Below are 13,338 nucleotides of genomic sequence, written 5' to 3' on the forward strand. Positions count from 1 at the left end.
AACGTCCGTGCACCTGTTTGCATCCCGCAAGGTCTTGACAAAGATGGGTGGTTTTTTTTGTTTTGTTTTTTTAAATATCAGGTCACCCAAATGTGAATTCTTGCAGAAGGAGGTAAAGGTTCAGGCAGGAAATGTAGTGTCAGGCAAGACATTTGCCCTCAGGGTCCTTCTACCTGAAGATGCCTGCAGCATTTACTCCTTGTGCAGCTTTGTTTACATTCTAGCAAGCGGGTCAGCACCCAAGCCTCTTAATTCAAACCTCACGAATGACCACTGCCTACATAATCATAATTTTACTTCCTCAACACCTATTGTTATTCGGACGAGCCTTTGCTGGAATATTGTGGACCCAGAACAGCAAATCGTGAAGGAAAATGGAAACTGAATGTACAAGTGGGCCATTTTCCACATTACTTATGTTCAGGGTCCCGGGAAGCTGTAGGTGACATCAGGTGAAAGGCCACCTACGTACTGGATCGGTCGCTAGTCAATCACAGGGCACATCCAGACAAGCTTTGGGGCTCACATTCGCACCGTCGCTGAGTGTGAACTGAACCCACGCGGCCTGTGCGGAAGTCACACCAATGCATCACTGAGACCGACCACACTAGAGTCGTTTTATGTTTTCCACTAGTGTTGGAGAAGCGCCCTAAAAATGCCTTGGCCATAGATTAGAGCAAGCGACGAAGCAGATGCAGTGGAAACAGCACACCGTCCCTGGAGGAGGTCCTCCACAATGCAGCTTAGACACAGCAGCCACTCGGGGCTGCACAGGCAAATGTTGGAGCGTGCATGTTTCCGCTCCGTCGTCATTGCTGTTATTTATCCACCGCACGCACGCACGCAACGTGAAATTGTCGCATGCCTTCATGCAAAAAAATAAGAAAGAAAGCACGAAGCATGCGAGCTGTTCGTGCACGAGGCCGCCTTGTGTGTCTTCGGCAGCACCTTGGACAGCGACCAACAACGCCCCTCATCCGCGCGTAAACACGCAAGACAACGCAACACGCCAGCAAAAACCAGGCGAAGGGGGTCGTGTGTCTTGTGAGTGCGAACAGGAGGTGGTGGGCTCACCTGAAAAAACGCGCAGCCCCCCCACCCCACCCCCCCGAGGCTGGTGGGACCCGTGGATCGGGACGTGCGCGGACGCCTTGGACCCGAACTGGCCTTGAGCGTTGTCAAGCGGTTTGCTGAGGAAGGCGAGGCGGACTCATCGGCGGCTCCAAGAGGCGGACATTCGGCGGACGACTCGCTCCCTGTCTCGTTCGCTCGCGCTCTCTCTCGCCGACTCTCGCCGCGCTCCTTTCTCCCCGCTATGCTGTGAAGCGAGCGGGCGCGCACCCTCGCGGCGCCGTGGACGCGCATCGATCCGTGACCAATCGCGTGCGCGGAATAAGTTGCAGCCCGTTTTGAAGAACGATTAGTTCCTAAATAGAATTGACCTACATCACGTTCATAGAAAGTGGTTACTGTTGGCACACTCATCAAAAAGAGCTGGAATACAGTGCACATGTATGTGTAGAGAGGTGAAACAGCACAGAGAGAGATGACACTAGTTGTTTGTTTGACTGGGGAGAACTGGTACAAAGGCAGGCACTGGTGTCAGTGTGAGGGAGGGTACATTCAAGATCAGTAGCAGACATTTTGCAAAAGTTTCACAGTTGCCGTGTTGAGATTTACTACAAAATGCATGGTACATAAACAATAGGACGTTCGAGCGTCCTATATATTGATATACGTGATTCACTGGGACGTCAGGTGGGCCGTATGAAATTACCAAATTTCTCTCAGTGGTCCAAACATTTATTTATTATAAATAATATGTACTTAGAATTGTTTAATAATTACTCATTTTAGTATGGTAATGTATGTCTACATTTGTAATTAAATTATTTTCTCCTTCCTTGTCTCAAATTTACCAGTAAATTGCTGTCTAATGCAACGCATTGCCTCTTTAGGAAATGAAACCACCCATCCATCGACCTGTGCAAGGTGGGTAGAATTAAATCCACTGCTGCCAGTTCCGTTATTAAATTGAGTCTTGTCAGTGTACTGGATATTAATATCTTTACTACAGACTCTAAGAAATCATTCTATTTTTGTGGTGGGTCTGTCTCATGCAGAGTAATGTTTTTGTTACCACGGCTACCTGGTGGAATGAAGCAAAGAACTACCAACTATTTTTATGTGTTGCTGCCCTGCGTGTGTTCAGGTTGACCTATATCACATTGATTGAAAGTGGGCGCCTCGGTAATTATGAAAGCTAATGTAAACGTGGAGTCATGTTTTCATTACCATGACGACCAGGGTAGAGCTAAAGCATGAAACGAGTTGAGCAGCCACTCAGTATTGACAACTTAGCAGCTGTTTGTTTGTTTTGCTGCTCTGCGTGTGTTTGCATTTATAAATACAAATTGTAATAGCAGTCGCTTGGAGGCGTATCCAAGTAAAAATCCTGCAGTATTATCTCTGTAAAGACAAAATTGTTGACAGATTTCTGGTTTTAGATTTCCTTCAGTTGAGGAAATGCAGCCATTTATGCTGTGGCCTGTGACCATATATTTTGCTCAAAAAGCTGCAATTTGAATAATTGAATATCAGATTCCTTCTGCTGGCCTGGCAACAAGAGTCGATGTAACTGCCGTGCTTTGACCAATAACATTGATTATTGATTGACTTTGGTTTAAATGTGCACCAGCTGACACTCTCATGGTTTTGAACTTTACTTGCAAAATATGGCACATAGTTGTTTTATTTACTTTATTGTTTATGGAGGTTCTTATTGGAAAAATTCACCCAAATTGCTTTCCAAATGAACTGCTGTGACAACAACTTTATGAGGGTTATCGAATCATTCCTCATTCATATTCTTGATCAGAATTGGAATCTTCCAAAGAGAGATAGCTCCAACATTTTGCAAAGGAGTCGATTAAGGCTGATTACTCTGAGAAAATGTGAATCTGTAATGTGATGTTTTGAATGTGAATCTTTAATGTGTTGTTTTGAGTCCAGTGAATCAGTGTGGTGGAAACAAACAGTAAGTTTCCGCTAAGCAGGCCAGTTGAAGCATGAAAGATTGCAGATGTGACCCCTCTCCCCCGCGAGTACGTGTTCAGCTCTTGTCCTCTGGTCCCCTTTTGCTCTCTATGGACTTGTGCTTTGGGCCAGGTGGACCTGAATATTTAGCTCTCCTGACCTCCTGTAAGAGTTTTATTATTGGCACACCAACAAGCAGTTTACATTGTTTGTCTAAATGGGCCACAAGTGGTAGATTGGGATTTTGATATCAGAACTGTCAGTGGGGACCTAATTGACTTGACGCACTTTCAAGTTGATGAACAACAAATAGAAGCACAATGCTATGACGCTTGACACCAACAGACAGCTAGAAATTATTCATTTTGACATATTTGCAATGATTTTTTTTATTGTTCTCATCGTTTGATTGCACCTTTTTATATTTGTAAACAAGAGGCGTCTTTTGCAATTAGCTTCCGCTTACTTGAGGTGGCTAGTAACAAGCTACAATTAGTCTATTACATTTAATTAATAACTTTAGGGAGGAAATTATTTTGTAGGAATGTTTTTGTTGCGACATACTTAACTCTGACGTCATGTGGAAGTTGTTTGTAAAGCGCGGTCCCTTTAAGAGAGTCTTGCCTTGCCAACTACATTTCCCATAATGCTTTGAGCTCAAACAAAAAACGCGGAAACAAAAGAGAACCAGTTTAGTCTCAAACATTTAACATCTCGTCATCGTAAAGTAAGCTTATTTGCTCGTTGACAGTTGTTGCTTTGACACCACAATCTTCCTCAGACACATTTAGGACTTGCCATGGCTTTGAAAAGAATAAAGAAGGTGAGTTTGTCCCTATCGCTTCTTTGTTTCGTGTATCGTAAAAAGATCGCCAGGAAACGTCGACCGAGCCGGTGTTAGCACATTGTTTGCTAGTTAAATATATAAACATTCGAGTGGGTGGATTCCACTTTTAATTATTAAAACAAGAACTGAAGTCAGTGTGAATGGGGATAACGTTACAGTCGTAGGATTTCAACGCCAAGAAGCTAATTTAGGAGCTAACTACAAGTTGGCCTAGTAAAAAGACTTAAGGCGTGTTCACTACCAATTTGGACTTTTTCCTCATTGTTTTATCTACAAGTCCAGACATTAATTTGAATTTGAGGTTAACGAAAGGTTCCACGTAGTGGTAGAAAATTTCCCCAAAAAATCTGTAAACCTTATTTACTTATTTTATATAGGAATTGTGTGACCTGAAGCGGGACCCTCCTGCCTCATGCTCGGCGGGACCCGTCGGAGAGGACCGTGAGTAGACAGTTTTTTGTTTTTTTATCGTCAAAGTTTCATTTTCATTTTTGCTCCTTGGCAGTCGTTTGTGTTGTAAATAGGGACTGCCCTTTTTAAAGAAAATGTGTGTGTGTGTGTGTGTGTGTGTGTGTGTGTGTGTGTGTGTGTGTGTGTGTGTGTGTGTGTGTGTGTGTGTCCCCAACCCCCCACCCCACCACCACCAAAAAACACAAAATCAACAACCCCCGGTTCTCAAAAGTGACAACGTCAAGGCATTACTGAAAAGCTCCTGGATGTTACTTATCGTCCAATCTGGTGTAATACCCCTGATCCTATTTACATAGTATCCAGGATTACTGGCCTTGCATGATAACACTGTAGCTCTCTAGCTAAAAAATGACTCTTAATTTCCCTTTTGAATAGTTCAAATCCAAATATACTCTAAATGGTGATCACTTGAGTGTCTGTCAACTGTTTTGAACAATTCAGTGCCAGCGTGAGAAGCTTTGCGGCCTTTCCGCTGTATATTAGATTTTTTTTGCACAGTAACAGAGGTTCTGTTAGCCTTACTCACACACTCTGGAAAGGAACTTGACTTGCTACGTTCTCGTCTCTTAATAACCTTTCGTCTTCCCCAGTGTTCCATTGGCAAGCCAGCATCATGGGACCGGTGAGCTTTTTCTAGATTTCTGTGTGTGTTTCCTGCATTTCTTTTTAACAAGCTGCTTCTGGATGTGTAGACAATAGGGCTTTATGTTGACTGGGTAACACCCCATTTTTTTTCTCTTCTAATAGTTTAGCCTGGCACACAGAGTAGTTGAGATAATAGCATATCTTTTTCTTCCTTTTTTTTTTGTTCAATGAACAGCAAATGTTAATGAAAATGTTTGTTTTCCTTTCCATCTCAGAACGACAGCCCGTACAATGGAGGGGTTTTCTTCCTTTCAGTGCATTTCCCCACAGACTATCCCTTTAAACCTCCTAAGGTAGGTTTTTCATCTCGCAGAGTTTGCGACACGTCTTTATTATGTTAGCAATCGAATGCGGGTAGAGTCGAACCTCAAATGTCTATCTAACACAATCACTTCCCGGGTTTCAAAGCCATTTGTCCCACGGGAAATAATGGGAAGTGGCTTCATCTGTGCTGGGGTCAAACTGTTACCATGATAAAGCCTTGATTAAATTTACACTTGCAGGCATCATTTGGAGTCTGTGTGACCTCCAAGTTTTGAGTGAATTTGAAAGATATTTTTGATGAAAAAAAAATGTTCGCTTTCATAATTGGAAAATTTGTGTTGTGAGGTGCTATTTCATTTAATCACCATTTAAAATAATTCCCAGGTCTTAGTAACAAGTGTGTCACTTGCCCAGGCATAAAAAAAACAAAACAATAGCCTAATTTACACACCCTCCTATTTTCGTCCTGCTAATGACTGGTGATTAGTATTTGAGAAGGCGTAACATGCAAGTAAACCCGCCCCACATGCTGCTAACTGTGAGGCCTTAACAAGACAGCGCTAGATTGTTGTCCCTTGCCGAGGCAGCGCTTCATCATCATCACCACCAAACTAGCTGTTGCCCAACCTTTTGTTCTATCATCATCAGCATATAAACACTTAAAAAGTCAGTTCAACGTGTGTCCGCTTTTTATGCGGTTGTCTGTCAAACGTAATCATTTCCTGGTGTCTGTCTTGATTTTCCTCCCACAGGTGGCTTTCACGACAAAAATCTATCATCCAAATATAAACAGTAACGGCAGCATCTGCCTGGACATTCTCAGGTCGCAGTGGTCACCTGCCCTCACTGTATCAAAAGGTATGTTGACATCATTAATTCACTTCATGTCATTGACTGGGAATTGGTGAATTTCATTTTATTAGAGCAGATTGTTTTGTATAAGTCTAAAACATGGCAACTCAAAAGAGGAATTCATAAGTCCATCTTTGAAACAATAAAATAATTATGCCTTTTTAGTCTTAATATTCTAATGCCTTGAGCTCAAAAGTGCAGCTTAGGTTTGTAGAAATCATCTTGCACGTTGGGCACCTTAATGTTTATTTTGCTGACACAGTTCCTCCTTGTGCTCTCTTCCAGTCTTATTATCCATCTGCTCTTTGCTGTGCGATCCCAATCCCGACGACCCCTTAGTCCCCGACATCGCGCACACTTACAAATCCGACAGACAAAAGTAAGTGTGGATGCTGCTTGATTATTGCTGAGGTCATTTAAATGTCTGCCTTTAACAATTTGCACTGTTTCCACCCCTTCTGTCAAGGTACAACGACGTGGCCAAAGAATGGACTCGGAAGTTTGCGATGTAACGGCAAGGCAAGTTTCAGCATCAACATTCCCCTGGAATCTTCAAGGTTAAAAAAGAAAAAAAAAGAAGCCAGTCGTTTTTCACTTCACTGGTTCTAGTTTATGCCGGAAACATTTTGACGACTCCGGTTGAAATGGCCCAACTGTCTCAACTGTTCAGTTTGTTCTGCTTCACTTCAATTGCAATTTTGATTTTCAGAATTCAGATATTAGCAATGAAGATAATACCTCATTTTATTTTACCTTTAAGAGATTTATATTGAATAAAACTATGCTCGTATAACTTTTCATTTAACGCAACTTGAGTTCGTTTTGATTTTTTTGAGGTCACATAAGCCCGCACAAGCCACATCGCTCCTGCGTGCCGGTTATACTCTTGGTGACCACCAGGGGTCGTCCTTTACTTTTTCTGCACGCACCTCCAGGTCTTTGCAAGCTCACACTACAGAGCAACATAAAGACAATTTAAATTTCTGGTGGAAACGTCACCATGACAAAACGGCTGCAAATACCTCCAATCACGTGATCGAGAGCAGCGGAGGGTGCGTTTCCCTCACTGCAGGCATGTTTTGTTTTGCTTTGCTTGAACTTTGCTGTATTGCTTCCCCTTTCCCCCCTTCACAGGATGCGGATTGTTTCCTGTGCTGGCCAATAAAGCCGTTGCCGGCTGGCTTTGCATCAAGGACCCGGCTTTCCTGATTGTACACGCTGTGTGTTATGAGTGAGGCCTCGTAAAGCCGTCGATGGGAACTAGAATGTGGTCATGAGAATGCCAAATAGCAGGCAGTTGTCAACTTTCTTCACTGGTCATGTCAATCTCCAAAAGTGATGAAACACGGTTGTGGAGGGCAGTACGTAGTGTAACCTTACTAGCAAGATGAATCATTCTACTAGTGGCCAGAATTGTCCTACGAGCTTGAGGTCGGTTTTGTCTGAGGCAAAACTCCATTGGTTAGCAAGTGTGTCCTTCTAGAACATCTAGCTAGCGTGTCTTTAGTTGTAGTAATAGCATGCAGATGTCAACCAGTGCAGAGACTTGCCGTAACATGTCTTACCGGTGTGCAAAATCATTGTGCGGACAAATAATGAACCGTGCTGAATATTAAAGTTATGAAATGCTCAAACTGCTCCATACACTACTGAAAGGGGGAAGGATGCTTTTTTTTGGGGGGGGGGGGCATCTGGGAGGAGTCTGAGTGCTGGATGACATGTGAAACTTCTCTTGCAAGACTTTCTCGCTGTGTTGGCTGCAGCCGCTGCACTTAAGCGCACAGCCTGCAGAGAGAGCAGGGTCTGCCTATTTTTAGCCTCCCCCCCCCTAAGTCAGCGCTCAAATGGGGGGAAATGACGCGGCGTGAAGGTTTCGCGAGGCCCAGCTCCCGAGTGACGGAACAGCACAACTCGGTAACTTTTTTTGAATCCTCCTCCACCGCTGACGAGTAGCGCCGCCATGGCTGCCCAGTGCGACGCTTTGAGCGGATACTTGCAGCAGCAACAACAGCAGCTACAGTCGGACCAGGGCTCCAACAGCGAGCGCAGCGCAGACTCTCCTTTGCCGGGCTCCGAGGAGGACTTGAGTGGACCCCATCAGCTGCCCGATCCGGAATGGACGGAAGAGCGCTTCCGAGTGGACCGAAAGAAGTTGGAATTTATGTTGCTAGGTATGTATTCTTTTTTAAAAAAAGTGAGTTTGGAAACTGTTGAATTCTTTCGCCGCTTTTGTAATTGGCCTTTGTTTAATTTACACCCAATAGTTGGCTCTCGTTACACGTTGAAGCCACGTTAGTGTACACGCGGGATTTGTTTTGATTGGCCAGCCATCATCTGCTAATCACGTGGCAAATTTGATACTGAGCAGTCGTAGCTGTTGACTTCAAATAGTGCACAAGGATTTGCCGTGTTACTTGATAAACTGTCCTTGTGAACTATTTTAGTTGAATTGCAGTACGTTTGTGTGCTGTTAAAATGAGTTTTTGTGTTTTGACGTCCCGTAATCGTGACGTCATAAGAAACTGATCTGGACGGGGGGGACGATCAATATATCAACGTTGAACAGATCATGTTCATCAATAGTTGTTCATGGCTGCAAGAGTTTCAATTCACTTTTTTTAAGGTCATTCTGAAAAAGTGTCATGAGTGATTGTGGTATAGGATGTTAGAAGTGTTTTGTTTTTTTGGGTCCCTGACTATTGTTAATGGTCAAGCTGTTCAATATTTACGATGGCAGGCCACGCCAGGGATTCTGCAATTGGCATGAACTAATTAAAAAATAGTTTTTTCTCCACAGTATTCATCATTCACACCTCAGCTATATTTTATTTTCTTGAGTGATCTTTCTGAAATCATTTTTCCAGTTTACTTGCTGTAATGTGAGGGACATGTGGGAAAGAAGAGTTGTGTGTTTTAGTTGTGTCTTGATTGCTGGGAGAACAGGAAGACAGACAATGAGCACTCTGCTGTCAGCCACCACTCGCACCCCGACACACACACACGCACTTGTGGATGTCGCATGCACCTCCACTAGGCCCCGCCTCTTAATGCACAGTCTATCATACTAAGTTTAAGTGTGTGTCTTTTTTTATGCTCAAGCAATATCGCAGCCTTTCACTGTAAACTGGGTGCTTAAGTGGATGTTTATCTCTGCACACATGTCGTTCCCCCGCGTCTGGCGCTGTTGCGCTTGCTCAAGTACATTCCTCAAAGCTCCATGTCATCTCAAACTGTTCCAGGAAAACAACTTAACTCCAGAGCAGCCCAACATCCAAAGTGTCCCGGACATACCATGCGCCACGTCACGCTGTGCGTGTGTGTGTGTGTGTGTGTGTGTGAGATGTTTTTGTGTGGCGTGTAAACGGAGCAAGTTGATTGGACATTCCCTGTTTGTTGGCTGGCTGTGTCACTCTGGCTGTGACGGAGCACAGAATGCACGTTTCTCTGTCCGCCGCTCGCCTCTGTTTGATTTATTAGTTGAGCTTTGCGCGCTGCATGATGTGAACCATAAAGGCTCTTTGACCCTTGACCTCATCCCGCCTCCAGGAATAACACTGGCTTCATGCTAGTGTCCGACTGCATGATGGCAAATGTGAGCTGGGCCACACGTGGAGGGCCCGAAATGAGTTTGTCTCCGTGTGGTGTCCGTTCGCCCTGCCAACAAAGCTGCATCCCAATTTTGGCCTGCAAAACAACACATCCTGCCGAGGATCGAAGACCAAAGTGTATTTTTAGTAGATAGTGCGGCCTTTAATCATATTTTACCAGCATCCCATAATACAAGTGGCTACTGAAAATGGATTGACTTTTTTTTTTTTTTAAATGAAAATGGAACAGAATGAAAGTCTGCAATTATATGAGCCATTAGTAGAAGGTGTCGTTTGGAAATGACGCTGCACGACCATGTCGTCGAGTTTCGGAAAATCAAAACGAGCATTCAGAGATGATTAGCTGGCGTGACTTCTTAGTGACTCGGAAAGCCCGCGGTTGGCTCTTTTTTTGGCCCACTTTCTCCAGGAGAAAATGGAAACTATGAAGCCAGCAATTCCAGTGCCGTCTTTGGACCTGGCCGACCGAAACGGTAAATAGATTTTTTTTTTTTTTTTTTGGGGAAACAGTAAAAACAGAATCTCACGCTGGTAGCCATCGGCGTTTACTGTTGTCTTCTTGGCAGCGCCGACTAGAACTCCCAAGTTGTAACAGCTTGGGGAGCTTGACAGCGACGTGAAAGCCTGAAAGATGGCTTTATGTGGACAAGAAAACCCTGTGTGGTCACCTTTCTGCCTTTTTTTAATCTTCTAAGAGACAAGACGACACCGCAGTGACTGGGAAAGCATTAACATTTACTCCCGGACCAGTTCTCCACTTTGTATTTGGATTCAGGTCTTCCCTCTCCCCTCGTATTGATGCAGGGCTCCGATGTTCCATTCAGACAGTGGTGACATCATCGTAATTCGTACTTAAGTCGGTAGTAAAGCTGCAGTCATAATGATGGTAGAAATTTGTCATCATGTGACTATCTACGTATAAGTTTGCTGGGTTCACTGTTGGCTTAGCCCTCAGCCGGCGTCACAATTTCTTCTGTAGTCCCTTTGCACCAAAATGAGTCTTCATCCTGGTCTTCTTCCCTGGTGCCGAGTAGGATGTTGGACAGGAAGTGTGTGTTGAGGGGGGGAATGCGCTGCGGCCGTGGTCCGCCTCGCTTCTTGAAGGTTCAAACACTGCTCTGCTGTCCTCACGTTTCATATTAAATGCGAGAGCAACTTGGTTGCTATGACAACCCTTATTTTCACTCTCGTCGCGTTAATAAAGAGTCGAGCATCTTTTTCCACGATTGGGCGAGCCCCGCATAGCTGCGTGAGGCCGCACCTCCTTGTAACATTACTCCAACGGGCGCCGCTGTCCAAACAAATCAGCTCCCCGGACAGGTCGCTTTACATTTCCTTCGACAACTTTGCAATAAAAGCAAACACAGCTGTCACTGGTGAAAGGCCTTTTAATGTGAAAGCGGCAGAAGCAGGAAATGACTTTTTGGGAGTTTCACGAACTTCATCTGTTAATTTTTTCAATTTCCTTTTGCAAATATTGCCGCTGGCTCCCGGCCAGGATTGATTTAATGTTTAAGTTAAAGGTTCGGGCCTTGAAATAACTGTGAACAAAATCGTTAATATGCTATTGGGGACCCCAAAAAAAACACTTGCTATTTTTCTTTTCAGTAATGTTAAAAAGTGAAGAAGATTGACGAAAAACATGAAGTCGATAACCATGATTTGCCTTCAAGGGCCGTATTAAATCCTGCTGCTGGTCAGATCTGGCCCTCAGGCCTCAAGTTTGATACCATTGCCATTGCATAGTCTTGCTGATTCTCCTTCATAAATGAGAAGACTTTTCAAGTCCACTTCCAGGAATGAATCTCATTACTATGTGTTTCCGTTTTGGCACTTAATTTAATGTCAGTAAAACGCCTTCGGCTGCAATCCATCCAATTTCTTTAGCGCTTGTCCAAATTAGGGTTGCGGTTGAGCCGGAGCATATTCCTGCTAACTTTGCGGGGTGCACCCTGGACCGGTCTCCAGTCTTTTGTAGTACCCAGCGTGTAACTCAAGTCCATTTCACAGCGGGACTCTCTCCACCTTTCCCTTCCTTTTGCGCACCTTTTGTTCCCCACTATCCAACAATTTTATTCAATCTATATCACAGCCATGATGAAGCTTTCAGCAGCTGGAATATAATTGAGCTCTGCTTGGTGGAAAAACCTGTAATTCATTACTTAAAAATGAAATGGAGTGGGGGGGGGGGGGGGGGGGAAACTGAAGCCCGAGGAGTCTTATTTCAGCTCCCTGACCCATTTCTGTGCTGGCGGAGCTGTAAATGAATATCTGTTATTCCACGGCCCTCCAACATCTTTTTCTTCTGCCCTTGTCAGAGTGCAGATTTACATTCTGTCTGGTTTGCGGTTGCAATTTTAGAAATGTTTCTTTGGGGTTTTGGGGGTGGGGGGCAAAGGTGGGCGGCGGGTACCCTTGACATGCGTGCCACTCGGCGCTTTAAGAACTTTCCGTTTTTGCCTTCTGGAGAAGCTCTGGTTTTGGTTTGGTGTTCTCACTCTGATCACCCAGCACTGATTTACCTGATTACAGATATATATTTTTTTAATTCTTCTGGATCTATTTCTGTGCAGAAAACTGAAATATGATTTGCCTGAACTTGACAGAAATTTCCTTTTCAGCGTTTGATTGGACATATTTGACCGTATCAGTAGATACGGTTGAGCAATGAAGTCAGCCAAGTAGACATGAGAAGAGAACTGCGGAGGTGCTTCCAACATGATTAACGTCGATTTCCCAACAATGTCATGTTTACACAGCAACAGTCTTCGAATGAGGCTTGACTCCCTTTGCTCGGCAGGGGACCCGATACTGGGCTGCAGATACCAGGCACCGGGAATGTGTTGCCTTGTGTAATCGCTTGGCATCGTTTATGAGCGATGATGCGGGAGGAGGCGAGAAGAGAAATCAGCTTGATATCTGGATGTCTCGCCGATTCTTGCTCATGTGGTTCAGTTGATGTAGGAGTCACTATCTGACTTTTCTAATGAGTTCAAGAGCTGGATCAACCAATTCTGGATTCTTTGCTGCTTTTTCTTGACGGTAGCAAAACGTCTTCCACTTAATTGTTGTGACCAATCTAACTTGTCTTGGTGTGTTAAAGCTTCTCCGGCTAACTTAGCTTAGCATAGCTTGCGCTAGCAATACATCGCAACTGTGACGCATTCTTTTGGAGTGTGGATATTTTTGGCTGCGTTTTTAGTCTTCTCTCATCCTGAATTTCACCGTTCTCATCAAAACTGAACCTGTACCTGAGTGCAATAACCCACCAGGAAAAAACATCCAAGTTCTGGATGACATTAGAAGTTACCGTTAGCTTGATTGTTGCGCGTGGATCGTAGCAACAGCCGTAGAAATCAACACTGTTTACATTCCGACCATGTCACAACAGCGGAATCTCCCGGAATTTGTCTCTGTCCGTAAAATAATGGAGAACAGATTCGGCTATCATCTGTCAGCATTTAGGCCTTTGTGCTTTCCTCTGCATCTCGTCGCTTCTTTATGGGCCGTGATAGATGGACTTACTGGATACGTTCCCTAATTGCCACGGCTGCCGCAAAACGACAAGACGACTTAGGACGGAAACTCGATTTCTTGTCAACGCTCAAATCCTCA

General features: G+C 44.3%; 2 protein-coding genes across 2 annotated transcripts in view; both read left to right on the forward strand.

The window, feature by feature from the left end:
• The first annotated feature begins 3,676 nt into the window (after positions 1-3,676).
• Positions 3,677-6,925, forward strand: LOC147050377 (ubiquitin-conjugating enzyme E2 D4-like). Its single transcript, XM_085922149.1, has 7 exons — positions 3,677-3,859; positions 4,261-4,324; positions 4,945-4,976; positions 5,215-5,292; positions 6,016-6,121; positions 6,401-6,494; positions 6,582-6,925. The coding sequence occupies exons 1-7, from the start codon at positions 3,836-3,838 to the stop codon at positions 6,625-6,627; spliced, it is 444 nt and encodes a 147-aa protein (XP_085778275.1). The 5' UTR covers positions 3,677-3,835; the 3' UTR covers positions 6,628-6,925.
• A 965-nt stretch (positions 6,926-7,890) lies between these two features.
• Positions 7,891-13,338, forward strand: part of LOC147050378 (protein bicaudal C homolog 1-A-like) — a 32,892-nt gene continuing 27,444 nt past the window's right edge. The window contains exon 1 of the mRNA XM_085922497.1: positions 7,891-8,286. Coding sequence (XP_085778623.1) covers positions 8,076-8,286 — 211 coding nt within the window. The 5' untranslated portion in view covers positions 7,891-8,075. The remainder of the gene's footprint in view (positions 8,287-13,338) is intronic.

This window comes from Syngnathus leptorhynchus, chromosome 10 (genome assembly GCF_054491065.1).
Source record: "Syngnathus leptorhynchus isolate UIUO chromosome 10, UIUO_Slep, whole genome shotgun sequence".
NCBI classification, from domain to species: Eukaryota; Metazoa; Chordata; class Actinopteri; order Syngnathiformes; family Syngnathidae; genus Syngnathus; species Syngnathus leptorhynchus.

Bases quoted from the DNA above. Each gene is read 5' to 3' on its own strand.
- LOC147050377 (XM_085922149.1), top strand. From the start codon at position 3,836: ATGGCTTTGAAAAGAATAAAGAAG. The intron at 4,977-5,214 runs GTGAGCTTTTTC...TTTCCATCTCAG, and splicing joins AAGCCAGCATCATGGGACCG to AACGACAGCCCGTACAATGG. The intron at 6,495-6,581 runs GTAAGTGTGGAT...CCTTCTGTCAAG, and splicing joins TACAAATCCGACAGACAAAA to GTACAACGACGTGGCCAAAG.